This window comes from Echeneis naucrates, chromosome 24 (assembly GCF_900963305.1).
Source record: "Echeneis naucrates chromosome 24, fEcheNa1.1, whole genome shotgun sequence".
Lineage (NCBI taxonomy): Eukaryota > Metazoa > Chordata > Actinopteri > Carangiformes > Echeneidae > Echeneis > Echeneis naucrates.
In genome coordinates, this window is record NC_042534.1 from 1,516,487 (window position 1) to 1,542,678 (window position 26,192).

General features: G+C 43.4%; 1 protein-coding gene across 1 annotated transcript; it reads left to right on the forward strand.

Moving 5' to 3' along the window:
• Positions 1-614: 614 nt before the first annotated feature.
• On the forward strand, positions 615-26,192 carry nmbr (neuromedin B receptor). The gene is made up of 6 exons (XM_029497069.1): positions 615-712; positions 2,130-2,660; positions 13,083-13,224; positions 13,819-14,034; positions 24,107-24,345; positions 26,030-26,192. Exons 1-6 carry the CDS (start codon positions 615-617, stop codon positions 26,190-26,192), a joined length of 1,389 nt encoding a protein of 462 aa, XP_029352929.1.

A 26,192-nucleotide genomic window follows, 5' to 3' on the forward strand; every position in this document is an offset into this window, starting at 1 on the left:
TTTTTAAATGAACACAAAGAAGGGGCCTCAAAGTGGACAGGTGAACGGAACAGGCCGGAAAAAGATTAAAATGAAGGTGAAATAACTCTGCAACGTGAGAGGACGTGTTAAACTGTGACAGTGAGGACGACATCTTTAAAAGCCCTCTGAGGGCTTTTTCAGTTTCCATGATGAAATTACACATCAGCGACGTGTCAGCTGGAAGATGATGAAGGTTCAAACTCAGGAGCAGCAGCAGAGTTATGCTTTTACATCGAAGGTCCAACCACACCACTTCCGGTGACGGCCTTCCTAACTACGTCACGCTTGATGGCTGAAATTAATCCCTTTTTGGATGTTTGTGAGTTTTTTGTCCTTTAATCGTGTCGTTTAAAATAAATCTGCACTCTCCTTAAACCTGTTAGAGGAATCAGCCGCAGCAACAACATAATTTACTAAATGAACACAGACTGTCACTGTCATCATCGTTATTAACAGATTTAAATCTGCTCTCTGTTTCCACAGACAGGAGCTGACAGAACCAAAGACAGAGTGGGACAAAAGCAGCATGGTGAGACCAGGTGATCACACCTGGAGAAACAAACCTACAGTTTCAGTCACATGGCTCTGACAGAATGCCTTCAGGCCTCAGGGGACACGGAGGGCCCCAGAAAGGGACCTTTAAAGTCCCTGAGTCTGCAGAACCAGAGACAGAGAGACTCCAGGACCTGCTGTGAGACCCGGTCCGGTCCGCCTGAGTCCTGATGTGCACCGGTTTGATGATCCAGTGGTGTGTGTGTGTGTGTGTGTGTGTGTGTGTGTGTGTGTCATGGTGGAAACAAACCAGATCACAGGAGGCGTTCGAGTCGTGTGGGAACCTGGACACTTCATGAGACGCTGATTTCGCTCACAGAGGTGAACGGCTGCAGGTGCTGGGAGGAGATAAGCTCCTGCTGAATTTTATCTGGCTGTTCCTCCTGAACTCCTCCGTGTCTGTCGGCTTCTTCCTGAATCTGAGTGAACGCATCATTAAGGCTGATGGCTAACTGCCCTGAAACGGTGATGGCTGAAGAGTCAGAGAGCCTCCGATTTATCAAACAGACATCGTCTGCTGAGTTTGGTGTCACCTCTTAAAGGAAAACTGAAGGATTACAAACAGGTGTGTTACACTCTGACAGTGGCGCTGCGTTCAGGTGCAAGTACATACCTGTGTCAGGCTGACGTCAGACACCCCCCATCCTCCCCAGTCTCTCTGCCCCTCTCTCTCTCTCTCTCTCTCCATCCTCCCCAGTCTCTCTGCCTCTCTCTCTCTCTCTCTCTCTCTCTCCATCCTCCCCAGTCTCTCTGCCTCTCTCTCTCTCTCCATCCTCACCAGTCTCTCTGCCTCTCTCTCTCTCTCTCTCTCTCTCCATCCTCCCCAGTTTGTTTCTGCTTCTCTCTCTCTCCATCCTCACCAGTCTCTCTCTGCCTCTCTCTCTCTCTCCATCCTCTCCAGTCTGTTTCTGCTTCTCTCTCTCTCTCTCTCCATCCTCCCTAGTCTCTCTGCCTCTCTCTCTCTCTCTCTCCATCCTCACCAGTCTCTCTGCCTCTCTCTCTCTCTCTCTCTCCATCCTCCCGTCTGTCTGCCCCTCTCTCTCTCTCTCTCTCTCTCTCTCTCTCCATCCTCCCCAGTCTCTCTGCTTCTCTCTCTCTCTCTCTCTCTCTCCATCCTCACCAGTCTCTCTGCTTCTCTCTCTCTCTCTCCATCCTCCCCAGTCTCTCTCTGCCTCTCTCTCTCTCTCTCTCTCTCTCTCCATCCTCCCCAGTCTCTCTGCCTCTCTCTCTCTCTCTCCATCCTCACCAGTCTCTCTCTGCCTCTCTCTCTCTCTCTCTCCATCCTCACCAGTCTCTCTGCCCCTCTCTCTCTCTCTCCATCCTCCCCAGTCTCTCTGCCTCTCTCTCTCTCTCCATCCTCCCCAGTCTCTCTCTGCCTCTCTCTCTCTCTCTGTGTGGACATAAAAACAATCACTGACCAATCAGATCAATGTGTTCTTCTCTTTATCTTTGACTGATCTAGTCTTTTCATCCATCCATCCATCCTTTCTGTGTTCCTCTCTCTCACTCAGAGAGCTTCAGTGTAACAGTAGTCTCCCCTCCTTTCCTCCCATCAGTCGGCTCTCAGTCTTCAGTCTGAGTCGGTCAGTTGGTGGAAAAACTTTCTTCGTCTCCGGCTGTCGCTGCGTCTTTACGCGGCGCAGAGAAGTCTCCTGTCCGATGGACGACGACGACTTTCTGTCCGACCTGCCCCCGGCTCCGGCCCCGGGCCCGAGCCCCAACTCCACCGGGGAGGAGCCCGCCTGGTGGGGGCCGTCCTCGGACGGGGGGGACGCGGTGTACTTGGCGGTGCGCTGCGTCATGACCTCGGTGTACATCCTGATCATCACGGTGGGTCTGCTGGGGAACATCACCCTGGTGAAGATCTTCATCACCAACAGCGCCATGCGCAGCGTGCCCAACATCTTCATCTCCAGCCTGGCGGCCGGAGACCTGCTGCTGCTGGTCACCTGCGTGCCGGTGGACGCCTTCCGCTTCTTCTCCGAGGAGTGGGTGTTCGGCGAGGCGGCCTGCAAGCTCATCCCCGTCATCCAGCTCACCTCGGTCGGCGTGTCGGTGTTCACCCTGACGGCGCTGAGCGCGGACAGGTAGGAGCATTTTTATGGAAACACTAAAAATAAAATGTGTTTTCTCTGAAAAACATCTGAATCTAAGAGTGAACGAAGAGAACATGAAATAAAGATTTGTACAGATGGAAGCGTCAGTCCGAGCCCACATTTAGGACTTGACTGGAATTGTGCTTTAGATGTTCAGGACTCCTGATGGCAAACATGATTTAAAGGTTCTTCTTCTCTTAATTCAGCCTTTCCATGTTCAGCACAGAAACCACACTGTGAATCCATCTTGTAGAATATGATGCATTGTGGGAAAGTGCAGGGCATCACTTCAGGTTTAGTCTTCGACGGCTTTGGATGATGATGATGAGGCGTTATCTCATGTGAATGAGGCCTTGGTTTTGTGCCCAGTGGATGTTTGGAGGTTCGGAGAGGTGAAGAGGCTTCTGGGTATTTCTGGTTTTTAAAACGACAGCCTGATGAATCTGTGATTTACTCAGGGCTGCAGACAAAGAGTCTCTGGAGTCTTTACGTATGATGCGGCATCATTACAGCTGCTTAAGCTGATTTGTGGCGTGGCATCGATTAGTATTAGATAATGTCCATTCCTGTCTGAAGGAAGGAAGCCGTGTTCGCCGATGATAAGAGAGAAGAGCAGCAGGAGAGAAAAGCTGACGAGCAGCGACAGGAAATAAAGCTCTGCAGGATTATTGGAAAAATACTGTGAGATACAAGAGGATGAAATACGACGTCAAATGTCGTTATTATCACAGCGTGAGAAGCTTTTGGAAATAAAGATATTTTATAAAAGTGCTTTGGGGGAAAAGGACATTTCTGGGCAGTGAGGTTTTACTTTTCAGACGCTTACTGGAAGTTAAAGTAGGAAGGTTCTTCTTGGTTCTGTTTCAGAGATCAGAGCTGGTTTTACGGTGGATCAGTCAAATTTCTGTGGAAGAAACGATCTTTAAAAATACTAACAACATTTAAAAACCTGTTTTGTTGAGGCCCATCACTGAGATAAGACTCCAACTTGTTTTAACCTCATAAAATGTGCAGCATCAGGACAGGAAGAGTTAAAGAGGCAGAAGGTGAATCAACACAAATCAAACAAAGGTTTGGTCATGACAGTTAAAATAAAACCAGCTCTGGTATCATGAGCCAGCTTCTATCAGATATGTGTAGAAATAAACTGACAGCAGCATGAATCATTTCTGATCTCTGACACGTTCAGGGACCTCCGTCCAGCTCTGCACGGTCGCTCCTTCAGGACTTTCAACACTGATCAACAGACGGTGTGCGTGCTGCTACAGAAAAGAGGAGAACAAAGAGAAAGAGAGGGTTGATTTGTATTTTTATCTTATCCCCAATGTGAATCCATAATTTAAATCATCATAAATGTCTCTTTCATTTGCTCAAACTTTACCCGTCTTCCGTTTTCAGTCACACCATTCAGATCTATTTTTGATCATTTTAGACTCTTCAACAGGATCTTAAGTCATCAGAGGAAAAAAGCAAAGCCAGCTCAGATCCCCGTCCATCCAACTGCATCAGGAAATCTGTGTCTTTTAAAGTGAAGCTGCTTTATTTAGTGTTTCTGCTGACTTTAACTATGCTGAATCTCTGGATGATGGAACAGAGCCACGGGGGTGTGTTGCATGGCCAGGACCTTAAGGTCACCTCAGTTAGACGGTGTCAGCCTGTCAGGCTCGCCACGTTCCCACCGGACGGGACGTCAACCTCACAGATGATGACTTCCCTGAAGTCCCTCAGGAAGCTCAGACAGGCTGAAACAAAGAACTTATAAAGTAACTGTAGAAAATGCAAAGTGATGTCAGGAAACAGTTTTAGCATCATTCAGTTGATGCATTAGTGATAAATGAGTGGCTGATTCAATGATCCTTATATAAACAGACTTTGGGAACAAACATGCCAAAGATGATGCATCTTCTGACTAAAACATGTTCCATGTCAGTATCAGTATCTGCCTCAGGATCCGGGACCTGTTGGGCTGTGACGTGATGGATTCTGGACGGATGAAAACAGGTTGAGTCGACACAGATCCACAGCCGAGGAGAAAAAACTTTCCACAAACATTTCAGTTTGGAGGTGAAGCTGCATCCGTCAATAAAAGATGAAAAGTCCCAGATCTGATCTTGGACAGGCTGTTACCTGAGCTACAGTGAGAGGAGATGCCTGACTCCAAACCCCCCCGTGTCCGCCATCCTTTCAGGAAGCTTCAGAGCTCAACGACTTTGTTTGTTGATGCTGTCGGTGGCGTGGCAGGGCGGTGGGGGGGCGGTGGGGGTTGGTTCAGCTGACTCAGGGTCTGCAGGCAGCTACAACTCACCAGCTGACACTCTGCAAACACTTCAGATGCAAAAATGTGTTCCCTCTTTGCCTCTACCGCTGTCACCATGAAAGATGTCATTTCCTGTCTGCTCGTTGTGCCATCACTCCCGGCCGGTGATCCCCGTTCTTCGGAGAAAATCTGTCTTGTCTCTCACAACTAATCAAACTCCGATGACGCACGAAACGCCTCATTTACCAATTAGCTGCCTTATTCTCTCGGAAGCGTTCTGTCTGATGGCGCCTCCCTCGCCTTCTTAAAATAAAACAGCGATGCGGGGTGAGGACCTCTCGCCTTTAAGTCCAAGGTCAGTTCCGTCTGGAGAGAAGCACAAACAAAAGAGAGGAAACAAGAAAATGCCAGAACCTTGTTGCAGTTTGGGACACGAACTGGAGCTGACAGCCAGATGTTCCTCAGGGCGCCACGTGGACTAATGGGCTTGTGAGGTGGGATTTGATTTGGCCGTGACATTTGGAAGGCAGATGAACTCGTCTAGCGCGCAATCAACCAGGAGTGACCGTGAAGACTGAGAACGAGCTTCGAGCGTTTTAACGCAACAACAACAATTTAGATTTCTGCCGAGGTGAAAAGTTCAGCAGCATGTGATTCAAACTGGTGCTTTAATGCCACATTATGCTAATTTCTGTCCATTCAGGGCCCGAAGACAATTATCTGGACAGTTTTATTGACATTTTGCTCAGTAAGACCTCCATGAACGAGCAGCCGATGACTTTTTGCTGGTTCAGGTCTGAACCAGCAAATTTAAAGATGACAGAATTCAAGGCCTGATCCAGGTTTCTCAATAAAGAACTTAAAGTAGCTTCAAACCCCAGTTTGGATTTTTTCTGTCTTTCTTTTTGGGAAAATTGAGTTACGCTATCAGCAGAGGATTGTTAAAAAGACTTCGAGGCATTTTTCCTGATAACACAAGAAGGACGTCCGTCGTGGTTCGTTCACCTCACAGCTTCCGTTCTGGTGCATGAAAAATCATCGCCTGCTGCAGCATTCAGGTTCACTATCATTCAGACCAAAATGAAAGTATCCGTTTAAATTCTAAATTAATTTGGGGAAGAGTTCATTAGAGCATGAATCACGCTGGATTAAGTCATGACACATTTAAATTTAATGGATGTTTCATAACTCACTCAGATCTGATTACAGGACCAGTCCTGGTTTTATAACGTCTTCGGCAGGTTACACAGCTTCTTCCTTCATTAAACAGCCAATCTCTGGATTCAGTGCTACGACAGCAACAGCCTGGGGAGTACAGTTTCAAATCGAAGCATTGAGTTTAGCTAAAGGTCCAACACTTTAAAATGAATCATTTACACTGAAATCCTGACAAAACTCAAAAACAGAAGTGTAAGCAGTGAGCTGCTAGAACATTTTGGCCTGATGTCTGTGTTTCAGTCACAAACAGCTGTGGACTGTAAATCCAAACTCACGCGAAGCAGGAAAGATTCACACATCAGGGAGAGACAGCGAGAGGAATCAGCGTGTGTGTCTAACGGGGTTCATCGTCACATTTTGTTTTGTTTAATTTCCGTGTGACAGATAGAAGAGAGTGGTTAATGGTGCTGACATTCAGTCGAATGGACTAATTCATTTCTGTGTGTTCTCAGTAATAAGCTGATCAAGCGTCAGTGAGGGACGAGCAGAGTTTGTTTGACCTCTGCGCTTGCAGCATGATGTTTTCAGGTTGTCTCTTCTCCTGGAGAAATTTCCGGACTTCACATCTCAGCAAAGCTTTGGTGGGATTTCATTAAATTGATTTGACGTCATGCGGGCTTGGACACCGAGTTGTCGGCTCTAATCTTGGGTTCCCGCTTTAAACCTGTGCTGATTGCGTAGATCTTTCATGCTGTCGTGTTGAGTAAACACACATTGGAATTTGCGGCTTCTTTCCAACAACACCCACAACAGATGAAAAAAGCGAAACGCACAGCTGGAAGTCAGCTGATGTTCTTACAGAACGTCGTTGTTGGGTTGGATGGATGCATCAGCAAAGAAACTGAACTACAAAGTTTCCTGTTCATAATCATTCCCTCATCATGTATCAGTCAGAACTTTTTTCAAAGGAAGGCGTCACATTGAAAAGCAGTTTATGGGATTTGTGTGAAGGTTGATATTGAATTTAATTCGGGCAAAACATGTTGACCTCCTGTATGATAGTTTCCTTCCTTCATCACATCTTGTTGCAGAGATGGAATCAGCTGTCAAAGTCAGAGAGCAGAGACCTCAGGAGAAAAACTGAGTGTCCGCTGTTTGCTGCGGTGAAGTTAAAGGTCAGGGCGTCATGTGTCATGCATGCAGCTGAAGCCTTCAGCATGCCACTGGATTCCACTTTAAATCCGCAGTTTGACCTTTTCCTGCAAGGACCAAAGGAAACACAATCAGCTCTACATTTAAGCAGCAGCAGGCTGCTTGGAGCACGGCAGAAGGAGACTTCCTCTGTTTAACCTGTCGTATCGTGGACTTAATGTTTTGTACATCCATAAATACTCAAATAAAAAAGACAAATATTTGGTCTGGAATGGAGATTTCTATCAATTAGCGGCAGCAACATCAAGCACAACAGTTCAGCAGCTCACTGATGTTTACCCTGGAGGACGTTGCTTGCTGTGAGTTTTTAAGTGATGCCAACAATAACGGCTGCCTGCACTTAGGCTGACAGGCTTCTTCTCTAATACATATGAATGTTAGTGTCTCCACAGAGAGGAGAGTTGCAATTAACCCTGAGATGTGTATCAAGGAAGGTAAATGATCTTCCTGAGAGTGGATTTGTAGAGAAAGGAGAAAGATCTGAAGCCGGAGATGCTGCTGTTAATCTTTGAGGAGGACAACGTTAGATTATACAAACTGAAAAAGGGACACTGTCCCTTTCCTTGAAGGTCTTGTGTCCTGCTCGTGGACCCTTTTGGAGTCTGTTGTAGATGGTGATAAATCAGATACTACCTGGTTTGATCTTTGACACTTTGGTTTGTTTCAGACTTCTGATCAGGATCCTCCATGTAGATCAAACATGTAGAAGTTGTGCTTCTGCTCTGTGACGTGTGGCAGCTGCAGAGCTCAGCGGCACCGTGGGGCCTCCTCTTCCCACTTGGCGGGCCACCTTGTTTACCAACAGACAGCGTCATCGTCCTCCGAAGCACAGTGATCAGCTTGTTAACAGGAAACTCATTTCCTGATCACGCAGCTTTGGGCAGCAATCCGGCTGTGTGACTGAACCTGATGGCCTCTAATGAGCCTCTAACAAGACTGAAAGCCACTAACGAGACCATAACGGCTCAGAACTCGCCCGAAGGTCCTTAATAAGCGTAACCAGACTAATGCATAATTAGCATAATGATTGGAGTGGCTTCTGTAACCAAATTCCTTCCCATCAAGATGATGCACAGTGTTGACCCAAGCGTATGCACGAACACACACTGAGCCGACTGCTTGTGGTCAAACCTTCAGCGCCGACGCAGTCAAACTGGGACAGGAAGCTGCATGGCTAATTCAAGATATGAGCAAACGTGACTATTCCACGCTGGCAGCTTTAGAAACTTTCAGCCTTTTTAACCAAAGACAAAATGAAGATAGATAATTCCATCTAGTAAAGGCGTCTAAATGCACCACAGCTAAAAACACAAAACTTATCTCAGACAACATGCAAATCAGGGATCAGCAGTCACGACATCCTGACAACAGAGAGAATTAAATATTCCCGCAGCCCCGAGGCGTGTTGGTGTGATAGAAAGTGGGCTGGAAAAGCAACCAAAGCCCGAGGTGGGACAATAAGGATTTTTTTTCTAAAGCTCCGTTCACAAGGAGTTTTTCTTTCAGCTCTGCCTCTAAGGCATCAGCAGCAAGAGGTCTGTGGAGGGAGGAGAACTTCTGCCGCCCTGTCGCCCAAAGAAGGCTGATAATAAAGGAGGATGTCTTATTCTAATAGGTAAAGGACGCTCAGCAGAGATGAGAGGAAATGAGTGGGAGAGAAACTGAAGAATTAAAGAACGAAGGGAAGTGGAATGAATACGAGGCAATTAGACGAGAAGAGGGAAAGGGATTGACGTTAATGAGCAATCAATGAGATGGACCAAGCAGACAGACGTCACTTCTGCTGCAGGAGTCATCCTGCGTTTGTCATTCTGATCTTTAGTCTTTCTTTTAAATTACACCTGACGTGTTCTTTTTCAATCCCTGAAGGTTTCCATGTTTCTGTTTCAGTTACATTAAAAAAAAACAGAAAAGCTGTAACATTCGTGGAAATCAGCTCCACTGGTCCACTTCGGTCTCTGGGTAGATTTCTGACTCACCAGCCCCGGGGTTTGATCACTATGGCCACAGATTCAAGAAAATGATTTTCTCCACGTGCTGAGAGATGAACAATAATTAAAAAGAAAAGAATAAAAGTGGGAGCAGCCATGATGGCCATATGCACCACCACAGACTGTGATGGTGTTGAAAAAGCTGCAGTGGAGCTACTGTCTTGCTCGGATTGTTGTGTCGCCTCCGGCTGTCTGAAGATGAAGTGGTAGATGCTGCAAGACAAAAAAAAAAAAAAAAACAGCTTCCATAAGGAAGTGATTCGGTCATATCTGAGAAAACCTCGGTCACCTCGGTGGTGTTAAAGAGGAAGTGCGGCTCTTTCAGCCCTTTAATTGGATCATGTCATCGATGAACCTGCTGTTTCAGAGTGAGTCAGACGTCTCACTCATTGAATCCATCCGTCCCCGTGGACAGATTCAATGTCTGCTTTTCCATTTCCTTTCTCTGAGCGCCTGTCCTCTATCACAGAGAACAGTCTGAACTGTGTGCCATTTTCAACTCTGTTAAAGAAAACACACACTCTGAAGGGCTTAATGTCAAACTTGGATCATCTTTTGCTGCCTCTGTTTATCTTGTTGCTCTGACTCTTCTGTAGCTGCTTGCTCCAAACTCCATATCACCACCTTAAAAGAAAAAAAAGTTCTGCATCCCTGACTCACCCAGAAGTTTATGTGCCAAAAATTTACAGCCTGAGGACAAAGTTTGAAACTTATAGCTCCTACGTGACATAAATAATCAATGGATCATCACATCAATAAACCAGAAGGTGAGACACAGACTTTTCTGTCAGAGGGTGAACTGCTGCCCAGCTTCATGACTTAGTGATTGTGCGTATATTTCGAGTTCAACAGATCCCGGTGGAAACACGAGGTGTAGAAGTGAAACCGAGCGGCTCTGGAATTAGTCGGAGTCTCGTAAACACACATCAACATCCTGACAATCCGACACAAGCATCACTGCGAGGAAGGAGGCTCCATTTTGTATTTATACACAAATGCTGGTGTGTGTAGGAGCAGGAAGTGTTTGTTCCTGCTCATCTGTTACTGCAGACAGGAGCTCAACTGTTTTCAACATTTTCAGCGTTTAAGCTCAGCAGAAAAAGCACAGATTTAAATACTCCACTGCCTTAGTTTCCTTCAGCAGCCTCAGTCTTCTATGAGCTCGATTACCGCAAAAGCACAAGATCTGCCCTGAAGAATTCAGCGCTGGCTGAAGGGGAGATATTTCTGGTTTCACCTGCGTTTTAATAAAACAGACAGCAGCGTCAAAGCTAATTTCATTCATTATTTATCTCAATGATAAGGATTCACATTCACATATTCTGTCCTGTATTTTTTTGTGTTTTCACCAACTCTGTGTCAGGAATGAAAGAGTTAATGCCTGAAAACAATTTTTTGTCTTCATCTCCAGCGAGAGAAAATGATAGCTGGCTGAAAACCAAGACAGGCAGCCTGAAGTTCCCAGAGCTGCTCATGTTTGTTTGGAAAGTTGCAGATTAATTATCCAAAGACATTTGACTCGTGGTGAAGTGGGGGGAGTGAAAGGCGCTGCCCTCAGTCTTCTCAAAGGCCCGAGGCCACAACTTCTGACTGAGCTTTTAAAATCGAAAACAAACATCCCAAAGGGCTTCAACAAATTCCACGAAAATATCAAAACCACAAATGACCGTGAATATTTTCTGGTCAGATCTGTCTCCACAGTTTCCATGAAATATTTAAGACAAATCAGTGAGCCTCACTGTCTCACTGGAAAACAAAAACTCATTATGCACCAAACGTGGATTAATCCTCTGCTGAAAACAGTCCCAGATAAAAGCCTGGACAGAGAGCAGGTTTGTGTGGGACGGATTAAAACATCTGCAAATGAAGGAAAAAGTCACAATTTTGTCGGACTAGCACGAACACTGAGACAGCTGTAGAGCCAGGAGAGAGCGGTGACTCTGCAGTACACCAGTCCAGTTACACTTATGTGGTAAAGATGATGAATTGTGTGTGTATCGTATTTAAAACATCTCTCATTTCTGATGATGATCAACAAACTGGAAAAGTTCAGACAGTTCCCCCAAAACATCCCCAACTCCATCCACCAAAATGATACGAGACCAGAGGGATGCAAACTGAAAGTTGCAGCAGAAATCAAGACTCTGTTGGACTATTGTCCAATTTTGTGTTGTCCTGCATCCCTCAGTTTAAAGTTTATATCTATATATATTTCAGGGACTAAATTCAAAGCTCTTATTGAGCACATACACACGGCTGTATTCCACTGTTTGTCCATCCAGCTGAATCATTGATCTGCTCTACCTAACGAAGAATTTAAAATGCAGCTCCATGATTACACATAACAATTAATTCTGATCAGAGCGAAGCAGCTTCATTGTTTGCTCTGTGCAGCCAGATCTGTCCGATGGCTGATGGAGCTTCTCATTCGCTAACAGAAATGGCGCCGTTATAAAATGATTTGTGTTTGGTTCCAGGCCAGAGAACCTCAGCTGTGATTATTCTTTTGTTTCATTATGGCTTTTAATATGGTGGCTACAGCAGCAGCCTTTTAAAAGCCTAATTTAATGTGTTTATTTATAGAACCCAATTGAAACTTTGCCAAAACATCTATTGTTATTTTGACGTGCAGACAGAGACGGTACGGGAGATTCTCTAATGTGACCTATTGTCAGTTTTTCACCATCATGGGATGGAAATTTAAGATTTACTGAGTCACTTTTGTGTTGATGTTTTCTAATTCATCAATAATAAAGGGACTTTGGACAAACGGAAATGATCCACTGTAGTTTCAATACCTCCAAAAATCAAAACATTTTCCGCCTCTACTTTAAACTCAATCAGCTCTCAATCAGCTCTGTCTGACAAAACATTTGTCAAAGTGTGATTATTATTATTTAATACAGCATGGGACAAACTGGGAAATGTGCAGGGTGGAGCTGTACAGCAGAGGAAGATTCTCAGGATAAATACTTTGAAGTTTGATGATAATTCAAATGAGCTGAAAAAACATTGGGGCTTTCTGTCTTACAATAGGATTGTGTTTTGATTGTGTGATTACAGCATGTTGTTCTCCTGTTGGCTGCAAATAAAATGTGAGAAAATGTAGCAGCAGCAGCTTCACTCAGATGCTTTAACTGCATCTCACAAGAGATGATTAAAGTCATTCCAAAAACATCCTGAGCACCATTCAAACACAAACTAAAGTATTTTAGTAGAAATCCTTTCAAAATAATTCCATCGAGGTGTGGAAGCATCAGTTTGATTGGCTGGTGTGTCACAGCCGATGGATGAAGTGGAACAAGACAGATGCTGAGTATTAAAATCACGTAACACTTCGGGGTACGAACTCTCTGCTCTGCACTGCTCTGCAGGAGATTACCACAAAATTACATCACGACAAAAGAAAACTCTGCAGCCTCGGTTCTGTATTTTTAAAGAGCAAACTGTCCATATGGTCCAACAAGTGTCTAAAATATTCTGCTTCACTCAGATTAACTCAGCTTGCCTTTATGGATTGGACATGGGTGCAAGTTGTTTTCTTGGAATATATCTGACAGAATAAAGACAGAGAGACATGGACAGTCAGATATTTAGAGCATTAGAGACTCTGGAGCTGATTTTTCATCATTACTGCTCCAAAGAATGAACAGAAACTCCAGATCAGCTGTAGAACAACCCAAACACTTGAGAGGAACTTTTCTTTGGTTACTCTGCTTTAAAGTTTTTGTCCTCAGTCGATTAAATCAAACTAAAAAATGTGAAAGCATTAAAAGACATTTCTATGTCCAACAGGTACAAGGCCATAGTGAACCCGATGGACATCCAGACATCCAGCGCCGTCTTCTGGACTTGTCTGAAAGCAGTTTCTATCTGGATTCTGTCCATCCTGCTCGCCGTCCCTGAGGCCGTATTCTCCCAAGTTGTTGTCATGCAGGTATGACACACAGCGACAACACAATACAACAATTACAGCTGCAGCACCAGAAACACACTGAGATTCTCTGCCATCAAAAACCAGAGTCCTAAAATACAATCAGGACCAACCAAAACTGAACACACAGACAGAATAATGCAGAACACTTCAACGGAAACATTACAGCCCTTTGTTAAGTGACTTTTTAAAGTGGCTGTATAAATAAAGGGTTATTTCCCACCCTGGGGTGGACTGCTGCTCTGCTGTGGAGGGAAAAGTCTGTCTGAGTCTCCATCTCTGTATATAATTCTGCAGATAAAAAGGTCACAGCCCACAGACAGCGTGGAGGTGAATAAAACCAGGCCGGTAATGGCTGACTACATATAAATTCTAATGGGGGGTTTCCCTCCAGACAAACATCATCCCTGATGGCTATGAAGTCTTTAAAGTCAGATTTATGGATGAAGATTTCACTCTCCTCTCTGCTCCATAACTTAGTCTCCCTGTTCTACCTCCTTTTCTCCTTCATTCCTCATCTCTCCTCTCCTTATTTTTTCTTAAATCCCGTTGTTTTTTCCTAATCTTCTGCCCGTCTTGCCCCCTCCCGTCTCTCAGGGTCACCGTGACAACACCAACGTCACCTTTGTGAACTGCGTGCCGTATCCGCTGTCCAATCAGATGCATCCAAAGATCCACTCCGTGATGATCTTCCTCGTTTACTTCCTGATTCCTCTGGCGATCATCTCTGTGTACTATTACCACATCGCCCGCACGCTAATCAAGAGCGCCCATGACATGCCGGGGGAAGTCAGCGAGCACACCAAGAGACAGGTGACTCATGGATGGATGGATGGATGGGTGGGTGGATGAACTGAGCCGACTGTGAACTGCTCAGCTTGGCCGATACAAAAAAATAGGAAATGTTAGGAAGAGTCCACAAAAACGACTGAGGCAATACAGATGTTATGAGAGCTCTTGGCAGTAAGAAGAAAATCTTAATGTTACAGGTTTTTTGTGATGAGGGTAACTGTGCATGTCATCCTCTTGTGACTGAAAGGGAAAAAAAAAATTCTTTATGTTGATTTGATAAATCAATATTTTTTATAGGAATAAAATTCATTTTTGAATGTTCTCACACATCACATGAAAAGAAGACAGACAAAAAAAAGAAAAAAGAAAAGCTTTGTAAAATATCTGTGACGGTAACAGCAGGAGAGACTCAGGTCGGTTCAGTTGGACAGATATTATTCACTGGGGAGCAGAAAACTGGCCTTGAGCAGCTACTCTGTCGCTGGTTTACCTGTCAAGTCAAATCAATACACATTTTCTGTCACAAAAAGAGAAAAATAGAGAGACAAAAACCTGCAGAGAAGTCACGAGGAAACCTTCAATCGTTATGTCAAAACCTCCACACGCTGTGTTTTCACAGCAGCAAAGCAAGCGATCAAGGATATCGATCATTATAAAAAATAAAAATAGAATCATACAGCTAATTATTAGGAAAAAAACAAGAAGATTCATTTTGATGGACAGATTTAGTTTTTCTCTCCCTGATCCAGAGCTTAAAAAAACCAAACTTCTTATCTTATAAGGCCAATTTTCAGTCCAATGTGCAGGCTTCGTGAGAAACTTCATCACAAACGATACTAAAGACAGTCATTTATTAAAAATAACAGACAAATCATCAACAGTATGTTGAAAGAAGTTTTCATGAAAGCAGAGCCTTGATGAGTGTGTTTATGTGCCAAACTAAGAGCTATGAGCTATAATTTTAATGGAAACGGGGAAAAGTGTGACGAAGTGTTTGACTTAGTTTGTGAGTGATTCGGGTTGAATTCAATGTGACTCTGACCTGTTGGTTTCTCTGAAACTTCACTTTTCAATCCCAAAGACTAAGTGTGCAAGAAAAGCTACCACAAAGTCAAACAAAATTAAAGGCCCTGTGGGATTTCACTCTGTAGGAAAAGGCTGATGTTCAGTTGAATGGAGATCGACTCGGACGCGATGCTTTTTGCACCCACACCTCCCACTCGGGGGCCTTCAGAGGTTTTCAGTAAATACTTGAGTCAGGATGGTGTCAGGCATGAGTAATCACTTTACAGCGGCTTGATCTTCGCAGATGGAGGGGAGGTCACGGGGATGGGAGCTGAATTATTAAAGACCCAACAACAGTAGCAGGCCGGATCAGGTGTACTTGATCAATGATGGATGAGCAGCGCTGGGAATCCCTGCTTCACTTTGACAGTAATCCCCGGAGTTCATGTTTACAGTAGTGAGTCAGACTTCTCATAGTCACTAATTGTTTCCAAGTGTTTTCAATTAGCTTTTTAATGATTTAAGCTACAAGCTTTCAAATGTGACTCTTACTGTTAATTTAAATGGGAAACCTGCTGGAGTCGCTGCAGGACGTTTATTTTGATGTCGATTTAGTGACATGAGCCCTTCCTGTTGTAAAAAGCCAGATATACAACCTACTAACACAAACGCTGAGCGTCACTGAAGCTGTAAAGCTGGAGGATATTTCATTCGCAGATCTGAAAACATGACTTATTTTTAGTCAGAGTCAGATAACTTGGACAGTTTTTCTGAAATTACTCGGGACTGGTTTTGGAATTGGCCTGCGTGTGTACGTGTCATTTTAAAATGACTTCAGGTCCACGTTTGACTTTGACTTGAGCAAATTCTTGGATCGTCTCAAATTAACTGATGGGACTTCAAATAGCTTGACAATTTGTCCCGATGTCAGAATTTAACTGAAGCTCAAGACTTCAGACTTGGGATTTGACTCGATGCACCCACTGTGTCAGTTTAGTCAACGACAACCACCCATGAGTTTATTGTGGTTCACGGCTTCCATTTTATTTCTTGGGGCTCATTAACTGAAGGTGCCGACATACAAACACATAAATACTGAAGGGGAAGTCATTTCAGCCTGATAAAAGGAGCGTGCGGCTTCAGCTTGGTCTGACGGTGAAGTCAACCTCCACAAACTCAGGGTTAATGGAGAATTCTGTGATGAACAAACAGTGAATCAAAGGAGGACCAGTCAGAGAGCAGAAAAACACATTATGTCGGTCGGCTGGTGAGAACGAACAGGCTTCAGGTTCCAGCAATATTGTAGATGCAGATATTGCTGCTGTTCGTGATGTTCATGTCTTTCCTGGGCTCTCAGTTTTATTATAAAGATCACGTGTCTTGAAGAAATTAGTTTTGTTTACATCCCCAGAGCAAGCAGCCAAGCAGCCACAGGGCCAAAAGTATGTGGACCCCTTTCTTTACTGCTCTTTTTCCCTCGCTGTTGTAGTTACGATGAACAGAAGCAGTTTACGGAAGAACCTTTGTAGTTTAATATGATTATGTTCCCGTGCACAAAGTGTAAAAGGAAAACAGACCATTTGATTTGGCTTTTGGTTGACAGTCGCAGGTCTGTATGTAAAAGCACAAAGATCTCAATAATAAATGAAAGCAAAGCAAAGCAAAGCAAATCTACTGGAGCTCAACTCCTGTGTTTAAACTCAAAACAACCAACTACAACATGATTTTCCTGATCCCTCTCCACAATAAGTTGCTAATTACAGTGTGTTTTATGGCTCCAGTCTTTTAACGTCTTCCCAGCATCATTTTCTTAAACTATTGTGGTGTCCGGATACTTTTGGCCAAGTGTGAGGTGGCAAGTTTTAATTAGAGATTTAATGCAGAAAATCAGTTTGACTCTCTAAGTTGTCCTCCCTCTGAGTCCCATTGTCTAATTTGTCTCATTATATTCAAATCGTTCTTCGCCATCTCCTCAGCTGAAGAAGCGTCTTCACACACCGCTGTATCTTCATCTATCGAGGTCTGAAAGCCAATTGGACATTAACTCTAGACGCCCACATCAATACCAGACACGCCTTCTGCCTTATCTGAGGGCACAGCCAATTCATTACGTTCACAGAGATAGGAGACACATTAGAGGGTACACACACACAAGCCAGACGAAGGACAAATACACTTCTGTTCCATACCATCCGTCAGAAAATGTTACTTAAAGTTGTTTTTGAGATCGGCGAAAAATATTAAAACATTAGAGCTTAAAGAAAACGGTCCACACATCAATGTTGAAAAAGACAAAGTGATCGAGGCGGATTTATGATATTTAGCCGATGTTGGAGGGCAAACGCAGCTGAATGTCGCCTCAGGTTTGAAGTTAATAATATCAAAGGCTGGGAGAGGAAATAAAGTCCTACAGCTCTTCCTCAAAACTGAATAAAGCATTTCACCCACATGGTAACAGAGCAGCAGAGGAGCAGCCCATCGCTCACCGCAACACAATGAGCTGCTGTATGGAAGATAAAACATGAGAAGAGTTAAACAATCCAAAATATGAAGGCCAAGATGAAATAAGATTTGGAGGAGAAGGTGATAAATCAAGTCGCGAGTAGGGCCATTTTCCTTTCTCTGACCGAATCTGGCAGCCTGTCACTAAATAAAAAATGTAAAAAGCACTTGAACAACAACAAAATTTTAACTAACAAGTTAAAGCAGAAAAGTACATTTTTGTCGGCGTGTCATTATCGATCAGCCTCTTCAGCTGGCAGCTGATTGACAGCCACACAAAAACCAAATGACTCCATCCCCCGTCCTTTTGATAGAAATCAACACAGAAACAATTATAATCCTGCGACAGATCGATCAGACAAGAGGCTGTTATTTCCATCGACAACATCTGAAACAAACACAGGAAGCCATCTGCGGGTTTGACAAATGGCAGAAAAACATAATGGATTCCTGAAAAAGTAGGAGCGGAAGGAAGGAGGGGGAATTCTCTAATCAGATAATTAGGGGTTGATCCTTTAGCAGCCAGGCTTCGATTAGACGGTGGAGCAGAGTTAGACTTGCTTCAGGCCACCAAGAGTTAAATCGCTGCCAGTCTTGTTTCTGTCGGCTCCTGAAGAGTCGGTGCAGCGGCAGTGAGGTTTGAATTATTTGGAGTGACAGCTGACTGGTAGGCGCCAGGCGACAAAAAATGGTTGTACCCGTGCAGATGACGGGAGACAGAAACCGCCTAATAGCTTCTCACTGCGTGTAGTTCGGCTTCAGGTGATGGCGCCGAAGCAACAACAACAACAACAACAACAAAACGCACTGCAGACAGAAAGGAAACTGGTCTGCACAAGGTTTTTAAGACATGAAACACTGACAGGAAGTGTGATAAATCCAATACCTCAGAAGCAGCCGATGTGAAGGGGTGAAATCTGACGTTCCCTGAATGCATCACAGGCAGGCTGTCAGTCTGAGCGACAGCAGTGAGTCATTAAATGTCGCTCATTAGAGGGCGCTGCTACACAAATACACAAACTGCTGCACACAAAGGATCTGATTTGGGGGCAGAGGTCACATAGACAGATATTTAACACCTTGACCTGCCAGTGAGAAGTCTTCTCCAAATCTCTGTCAAATTATTGTTGTTCAGTCTCTTTGTATATTACTAAATGAATAATAATTAGAATCATAATAAGATATTAATAATGAATAAAGGAAGATAAAAGAAAATGTAAGTAAGTTGACTGAAGTAAATGGAAGAAAATGCCTCCATTTCTTAATTTTTCCATGAAAATAAGCAGAACAAGCTGAAACACAGTGTGGACGCTTCATTTCAATGAAGATGTGACAACCCAATTCAGTTTTATTTGTATACTGCTGTTGGAGGGGGGATGGGGGAGTCAGGTGCTGTAAAATGCTCAAATATAAAGTCTGCCACAAGAGTTTGATAAACTCACACCTGCAAGTATGCTCATTAATTACTGAAACCTGACTGTGATTTTTATGAGTTTGTTCTGATATTTTTTCCTCTCTGTCATGTCAGAGATTTATGTTGGTTACTGTTAAACCTTTACTGCTGCAGCCAGCAGGAATATGTAATTATGGTGCTGTATTATAAATATATCTCAACTTCTGCATTTTTAGATTCGAGATATAAATGTTCCGCTTCTTCAGGCTGCTGTTGTATATTAAAGTCACGAAAGACAGAGCAGACAGGATGTAATGATACTCTTCCCACTTGCATGTTTATCTGAAAAAAACTAAAACAAATAAAGACATTTGGAGAAACTTCATATTCTGTCACCCTGCCAACGTTTAAATAAAGCAACAAATATACATAGAAAGAAGATCAGGGTTCATAAACTGCACAACCACATGAGTCACACATCAGTGATGGAAAAATCTTTTTCTTCTGTCCATCAACCTGCATTTGCTTTGTTTTCATTTTTCAGCATAGATAATAGTGAAAAATGACAATAAAGGAGAGTTATGAGGGAAGATTGTGACCTGGGGCTCAAACTGAGAACACTCCCCCAACAACTCTTTGCTCATTTGTTGACGTTAAAGTGAAAAATTGTAAAAATAAAAAGATAAAAAAGAGAATGAATTTTTGTCCTCAGAGAGCAGAGTCTGATATTACATCCTGTCCACTGAGGTCATTTAATAATAATGATAATAATAGAAAACAAACAAACAAAAACATCAGCACTGACAGTTTCCTGACGTCCATCAGCTGCGTCACTTTCTCTCCCCTCAGCCTGATGTAGGTGGTGACTAACAGGAAGTAAATTTATCAAATCACCTTAAAGCTGCCGGTTTTTTTTGCCTCAGGTTTGACTGTGTTCTTTGTTTAATAATGTTTTCACTGCAGCTTCAGAACGTTTCTCTAAACTGACTGAGCTAAACCTCCTTAACATCAGATTTCTACCAAAACACCAAACAAGCAACTGAATTAATCTCATTTTACTGATTTTATGGGGCATGTTCGGATCTTTGCGGAGAAAATCGGCTTTAATGCGGCTCTGTGTACCAAAATGAAACAGTGGAGAAAAACAGCTTGTTACCGAATCTGTCTAATATAAATGTTAATGAGAAAACGAAGCAGCAGTAAGAAAGCCTGACAAATCATTTGAAAGCAGTTTAGATTCAGTGAGCACAGACAGAGGAAGGCCAGCTTCCTCTGTGTGAAGCATCAGCATCAGCTTCAGAAAACTAACTCTGGTCCAGGTTATGAGAAATAAAAATGCAGACGTTTATTCCTCGTTTATGTCACAACCGAGAATAAATTTCAACCAGAAGTGAATCAGGGCGGACAGTTTTATCATCACCTGCAGCTCATGATGGGAGAGAAATTATCTTACAAGCACAAATTAATGGAAATGAAATAGATCGTAAATAATAATTTTATTGTGTCTATTTTTGAATGAAGCTAGGCTACATATTCATTCATTCATTCACTCATTCATTAACTCAGTAGCCCACAGCTTCTCATACCAGCAGAAGGGTTTCACAGGTCTCTGAGTGCAGTACGCACATTTTTCTTTTCAGTTTGAAACAGCAGCAACACAAACAACAGTCAAACATACAACAAAGGCAACATTAAAAAGGCAAAAGCTCATTTCAGCAGAAAGTTTAATTCGGACATTTTTTCTCTTCGGATGGCAAAAACAATGACGGGTTCATGTTTATTCATGAAACCCTGCAGCAAGAAGCTGCGTTTACAGAAACAAACTGCAGGAAAATGACTGTTTTGTATGTGTCTGAGCTTGTGCAACTACCCAACAGTGGTGGTCCAGTCTGTTCAGGTTCCTGCTGATCACACACTGAATGTATCGATGCTGAACCTGAAAACACACCTAGCACACACCTGTGATCGTTAGTTTTATTTCTGTGCAGCTTCAGATTTGCTTTACTGTATCTGTCACTTCCGTTACTGTCACACGTGGGGATTAACGGCTGATATGAACACAGCTTCTCTGTTTATGGCCGGTTTAGGGACGTGGATACTGATTTCGATCATTTGTTGAGATGTTAAAGATCCCATTTTTGATAAGGTGAGATTTCCGTGACACACACTTAAAGCTAATTTAGAAGCTGTAGAAGAAAGTGACACTTTGGATTATCAATATCAAGGGCTTGGTCTAATTAAAATCTATTTTAGCTTCAATATATCAAAACGCCTGTTTCACCTGTAGATAACCATATTTTCTTCTTCTGTTCAGTTTCACTTCCTCCCTGCAGTTAGAGATCATCTTACTCCATTTTATTTCAACTTTCACCATTACTGGAAGATGTGGATACAGCTGCTTCTGTAATATCTTCAACCATCACCATTCACCATTTTCACAGTTGGCTGCATAAAATTCTCAGAATAGAGATTTGCATTTGCACTTGTGCATGACGGGAGACATCATGAACAATTGATTGGCTGTATTTAAGCTGCAGCAGGAGAAGAAGTGAAGGATTGATTGCGCCACATTCCTGCATTGTTTCAACATCGGGAGTGTAATAGAAATGTGACAACTCGATGGCTGGCTGCACTCGTTGATCTGTCTCGCACGACCCTTTAATAGAAGCTCCCAGGAGAGTTTGCAGGCATCCTGCTCTGTGACAAAGGCAACAGTTAGTGGCTCTACTGAGGCGCTCCGGGGATTTATCAACGATGTGTGGTGGAGAAACTCTATTACGGAGATCTGAACACACACAGCCATGGAAGCGGCAGTTAGTTAAGCAAAGGCACGCTTGCACACATTCACATAATCCACCCTTGCAGATGAGTTTTGGCCTGGAGCTGCAGGTGCCTAAGAGGATATTAGGAAGGAGGCCAAACTCCTGCCTACTGCTGGCAGAACACCAGAGCAAACACAAATCAGAGGCAGCAAGCCGGCAGCGCAGAGATGATCCCTACTCCGTAATCAGCAGAGTTTCCTGCTTGTTAACTTTTCCTCTCCTTTTTTTGCCTCTAATTTACTGTTTCTAGTCTTTCAAGGTGGTCTGCTCTTAAAACTGAATGATGCTCAGCTGTGATTTTCTCTTAAACAGAATCAAATAAATTAAAGAGTGTGTGAAGCGTTAACTTCTACAAATGTAATCTCCCCTGATTCAATTTTGCACTGAAATCTCATAATCCGCAGATTGTGTGTAAATGAACCTTTGGATGGTGTGGCACTTGTGTGGTCAACGTTTGAAATGGCAGAATAAACGTCTGACAAAGTGGAACACTTTATCCTGGATTCTTCAGCAACATTTAATACAGAAAACAGACTCAGTGAAGCAGTAAAGATCCAGAAAGGAAACACTTTACACTGATCCTCTGTTCATCAGCAATGAGAACAGTCTTTTAGTTTGATTGTTGAAAATGTTTAGGAAATACACACATCCCAAAGAAGTAAAGCAGGCGGTGTCCAAGGGGCAGATTTGTTTGTGTGAAAATGTCTGACATTATTTAAAAGCAGGACTTTCACTAGAATGCAATAGTCTATCATGTTTAAGGTGTTCTTGAATATATTTACCTCCTTCTTCGTTGACTTCAACAGATCAGGGTCGATGACTGATGATTGATGAGGTGCTCCATCCGAAATAATCCCTCTGTTGTTATTCCAAAACAGAAATAGAAATCCGTTCCTCTTGTTTGGAGGGAGCTTGAGTCACATTCGTGTTAACTCCTGCTTCCTCTCCGGACAGATATTCTCCACAGTCTTTCATAAATCAACCTTCCATCAACAGTCGTTTTTAGGAATTGATGTCGACTTTGTGGTATTAAATGGAATTTAAACAGCTTCCGTGTTTAGCTGTTAGCTCGCGGTTAGCGTTAGCTTGTTCCGACGGTTGGTGCCTCTTTGACATTAGCGCCTCAAAAACAGCCGCAGTCTGTCACTAAATTGGGAAAAAAAACCGTTTTTGTGGAAATCAGTGGAAAAAATACTCCTGCCCTTTACTGTCCTGGGAGTATCAGGGAGTACCTAACTTTTCTGTTTTTGTTACAGTCGCCATTTTAGAAAATGGCCGGTAAGGGTCGCTGCGAGGGTCAAAAAGTCGGAGGGCGGCAGAGCTGCTGCCTGTTTTTGTGTTTTGGACGTGTCTGTTTTACATAATGTGGTCAGGTGAAACCTAATCCATTTTATGACATTTGACGGTGGAATAGAGATTAGCGTTGCCTCACAGCAAGAAGGTTGTGAGTTCAATTCCCGGCCTGGGGCCTCCACTGACATCCCGTTTGGGTTCATTGGTGACTCTAAACTGTCCGTCGGTCTGAGTGGTTGTTGGTCTGTGTCTCTCTCTGTGATGGACTGCAGACCTGTCAGGGCAAGTTTGTATGTTTTCAGACTGTTAAAGAGCTCAAACTCAGATGCTTCCAGTCCTGAACATTAAAATTACACAGCACTAGTTGGTTTCACCTCACAAACTATGCATTTGTTTCAAACTTCACCGTTCTTCACAAACATAACAGATAGATGCAGGTGAGGAGGAAGGAAACTTTCCCAACACCGCAGGGAAAAAGCTCCCGTCCACCGAGCGCTCCCTGCAGCTTTACGTGCCGACAATATACGTTTGTGCTGTGGAGCTGATTTTTTATTTCTCTTCATGTTTTGGTTGAGAAGGTCTAATGAGCTCCTCAGGGTTTAATTCATACCCCGAAACTATAATGTCTGTAGAAGTACGAGGACGGTGAGACACAACACATATTATTGAGTGTTTTTGTAGAGCTGGATGTTTACACAAAGAGATGGCTGACCTGTGAGAAGTGCAGGCCAACAAAGCTGACCTTTTCTTCATGTCTCTTACCATCTCATTAACTAACAAAGTCAGACTCCTCATATTTTACTGTGTTCCCTTTAAACTCGGAAAAAGCTCCTGTTTCCATCAGTTTCATCATACTGCTGGACGTTTAGAAGAAGCTTTTAGCAAGTCGGTCCCTGAAGGAGTCAAACTCTCATTCCTGTCTGGCATGATTACATTTTCTGGGTGTAAAATATGTTTCAAAGCCATTGGTCACATTGGGTTTCTGGTATTTTGCCAAACTGAACAGAAAAGTCATTCAGGGTTAGGGTTAGGGTGACGATCCAGGTGACGATCTCTCCTTTTCCCTCCTCCCCTGCAGATGGAGACGAGGAAGCGCCTGGCCAAGATCGTGCTGGTGTTCGTGGGTCTGTTCGCCCTGTGCTGGTTCCCCAACCATGTGCTCTACATGTACCGCTCCTTCAACTACCACCAGATGGATCTGTCGCTGGCCCACATGGTCATCACGCTGCTGGCCCGAGTCCTCAGCTTCTCCTCCTCCTGCGTCAACCCCTTTGCCCTCTACCTGCTCAGCGAGAGCTTCCGCCGGCACTTCAACAGGTCTTTGTGTGACACCTTTCCATGACGACAGGTTTCTGACATAACTCGAGGCGCAGGAGAACAGAAAGAGCGCAGGAAAGGTTTCCACTTTATGTGGCCATGTATCAGTCTAACCTTTAGCTCCCAACTTAGCCTTCACTTCCTAACAGTCTTGATTACAATAACAATTCGTGACAATGCTTGTAAGTCCCCACGCTCTGTTTGTACCACAAAGGGCTGAATTATTAACATGTTGACGACACTCTGTGTGGCTCTGAGTACTTTTGAACATGCAAACCTTCAAATTCTATTCTCGTATAAAATTTAATTAAAAACATAATTGCTCATCAATCTTCTTCATCTTCAGATTTTATCAGGGGAGAAAATGATGTGTTTGTTCGGGACTATTTATAGTAAATACTTACATGTGTTAGATTTTGGAAACTGCCGTTTGGCTTCTTTTAACAAATTCATAAAATCTTTGTTAAATCAATGATCAGAAGTTTGTAACTTGGCCACGACAGTACGTCAGCTGATTCTTTCTTATTGTAGATGATGTTGGTACCAAGTCGGGTTCAAGTCCATATTTTCAAAGTGATGAATGTCTTTTAATACTTGAATATTTAGAGCTGCTGAGCAGTGAAGTGTTGCCGCTCCACATTTCGGTCAGACAGAGAGAGGAAGGAGAGACAGGAAAGACAACACTGCTTAGATTTACTGCTCGCATCGTAAAAAAGATGGAAAACGAAGGCGAACGTTTGAACAATTCTTTATGACGATGTTGAGTGGATATAATGCAAGTAAATAAGAGATGGAGATGATGGGAAGCCTGCAGACAGATGAGACCTGGCTTCAGCTCTGACAGGCTGCTGGCTCTGTGTTGGCATTGCTGATGTGTTTGTTATTCTCCATACAGAATGATCAAATCTTCCCTGAAGGCTGAACATTTGTATGACTCCGAGCGCTCAGATTCAGATTCATAATTTCTCACGATGAAACTCCTGGCAAAACGTAACAACCACGTTCTTGGCGTTGCTCTAAATCTCAGTTGGAGTGTTCCCACTTCGACTGAACATCCCGCAACTTCTCATTACTCGAGGCCGGCAGGATGGAAACACAATCCTGTCTGACTGTCAGTCAGCAACAGTCACCCGGGGACGAGCTTTACACTTTCATTTGGGTCAGATTTCAAGTTGTGACGCCTCAAAAGCAACAGAGAAAATGTTGGCAAATAAAATATCCATTTAAGAAGAGAAGTACGTATCATGATCCCCTCTATTAAAGTGTATTATTTATTATTTCTGAGAGCTTTTTGTACCGATAAGGTTAATGATCCACATTTCCCTTCATTTCTTCAGATTTGGAAGATTTTGAAAAACTAATTGTTGAATTGCATCAATTCAACCTTTTCCTTTGATTGCTTTTATTACCATCTTTTATACCCAACTGATGACATTTGACTTGTTAATCTTTTTTATTATCTTATAATTTTATTTGAGAATTTGTGTAATATTTTCTAAATCAATGAGGCGGTAGACAACTTTCCAACCGCGCCCCCCTCCACGGCATTTCTATGGTCGATGCTGCTATTGCGAAGACTAGAATTGTGTCTTTTCATGAGTATACATCATGAAAAAGTTTCTGACTGATAAATCTATAAAATATCTCTCCTGACTTCAGTTTCTTCTTTCTTCTTCCTCCTCAGCCAGCTGCGGTGTGGTCGAGGTCAGCGGCCTGAGCGGCAGCCTAGCTACCTGCACAGCACCTCCCACATCCGCCTCACCTCCATCAAGAAGGCCACGCCAGCAGCTGCCATCATTCCTCCGGCGGCCAACGGCAGCTCCAACAGACAGGAAGTGGCTCTTTGA

Bases quoted from the DNA above. Each gene is read 5' to 3' on its own strand.
- nmbr (XM_029497069.1), top strand. From the start codon at position 615: ATGCCTTCAGGCCTCAGGGGACACGGAGGGCCCCAGAAAGGGACCTTT. The intron at 2,661-13,082 runs GTAGGAGCATTT...TATGTCCAACAG, and splicing joins ACGGCGCTGAGCGCGGACAG to GTACAAGGCCATAGTGAACC. The intron at 24,346-26,029 runs GTCTTTGTGTGA...CTTCCTCCTCAG, and splicing joins TTCCGCCGGCACTTCAACAG to CCAGCTGCGGTGTGGTCGAG.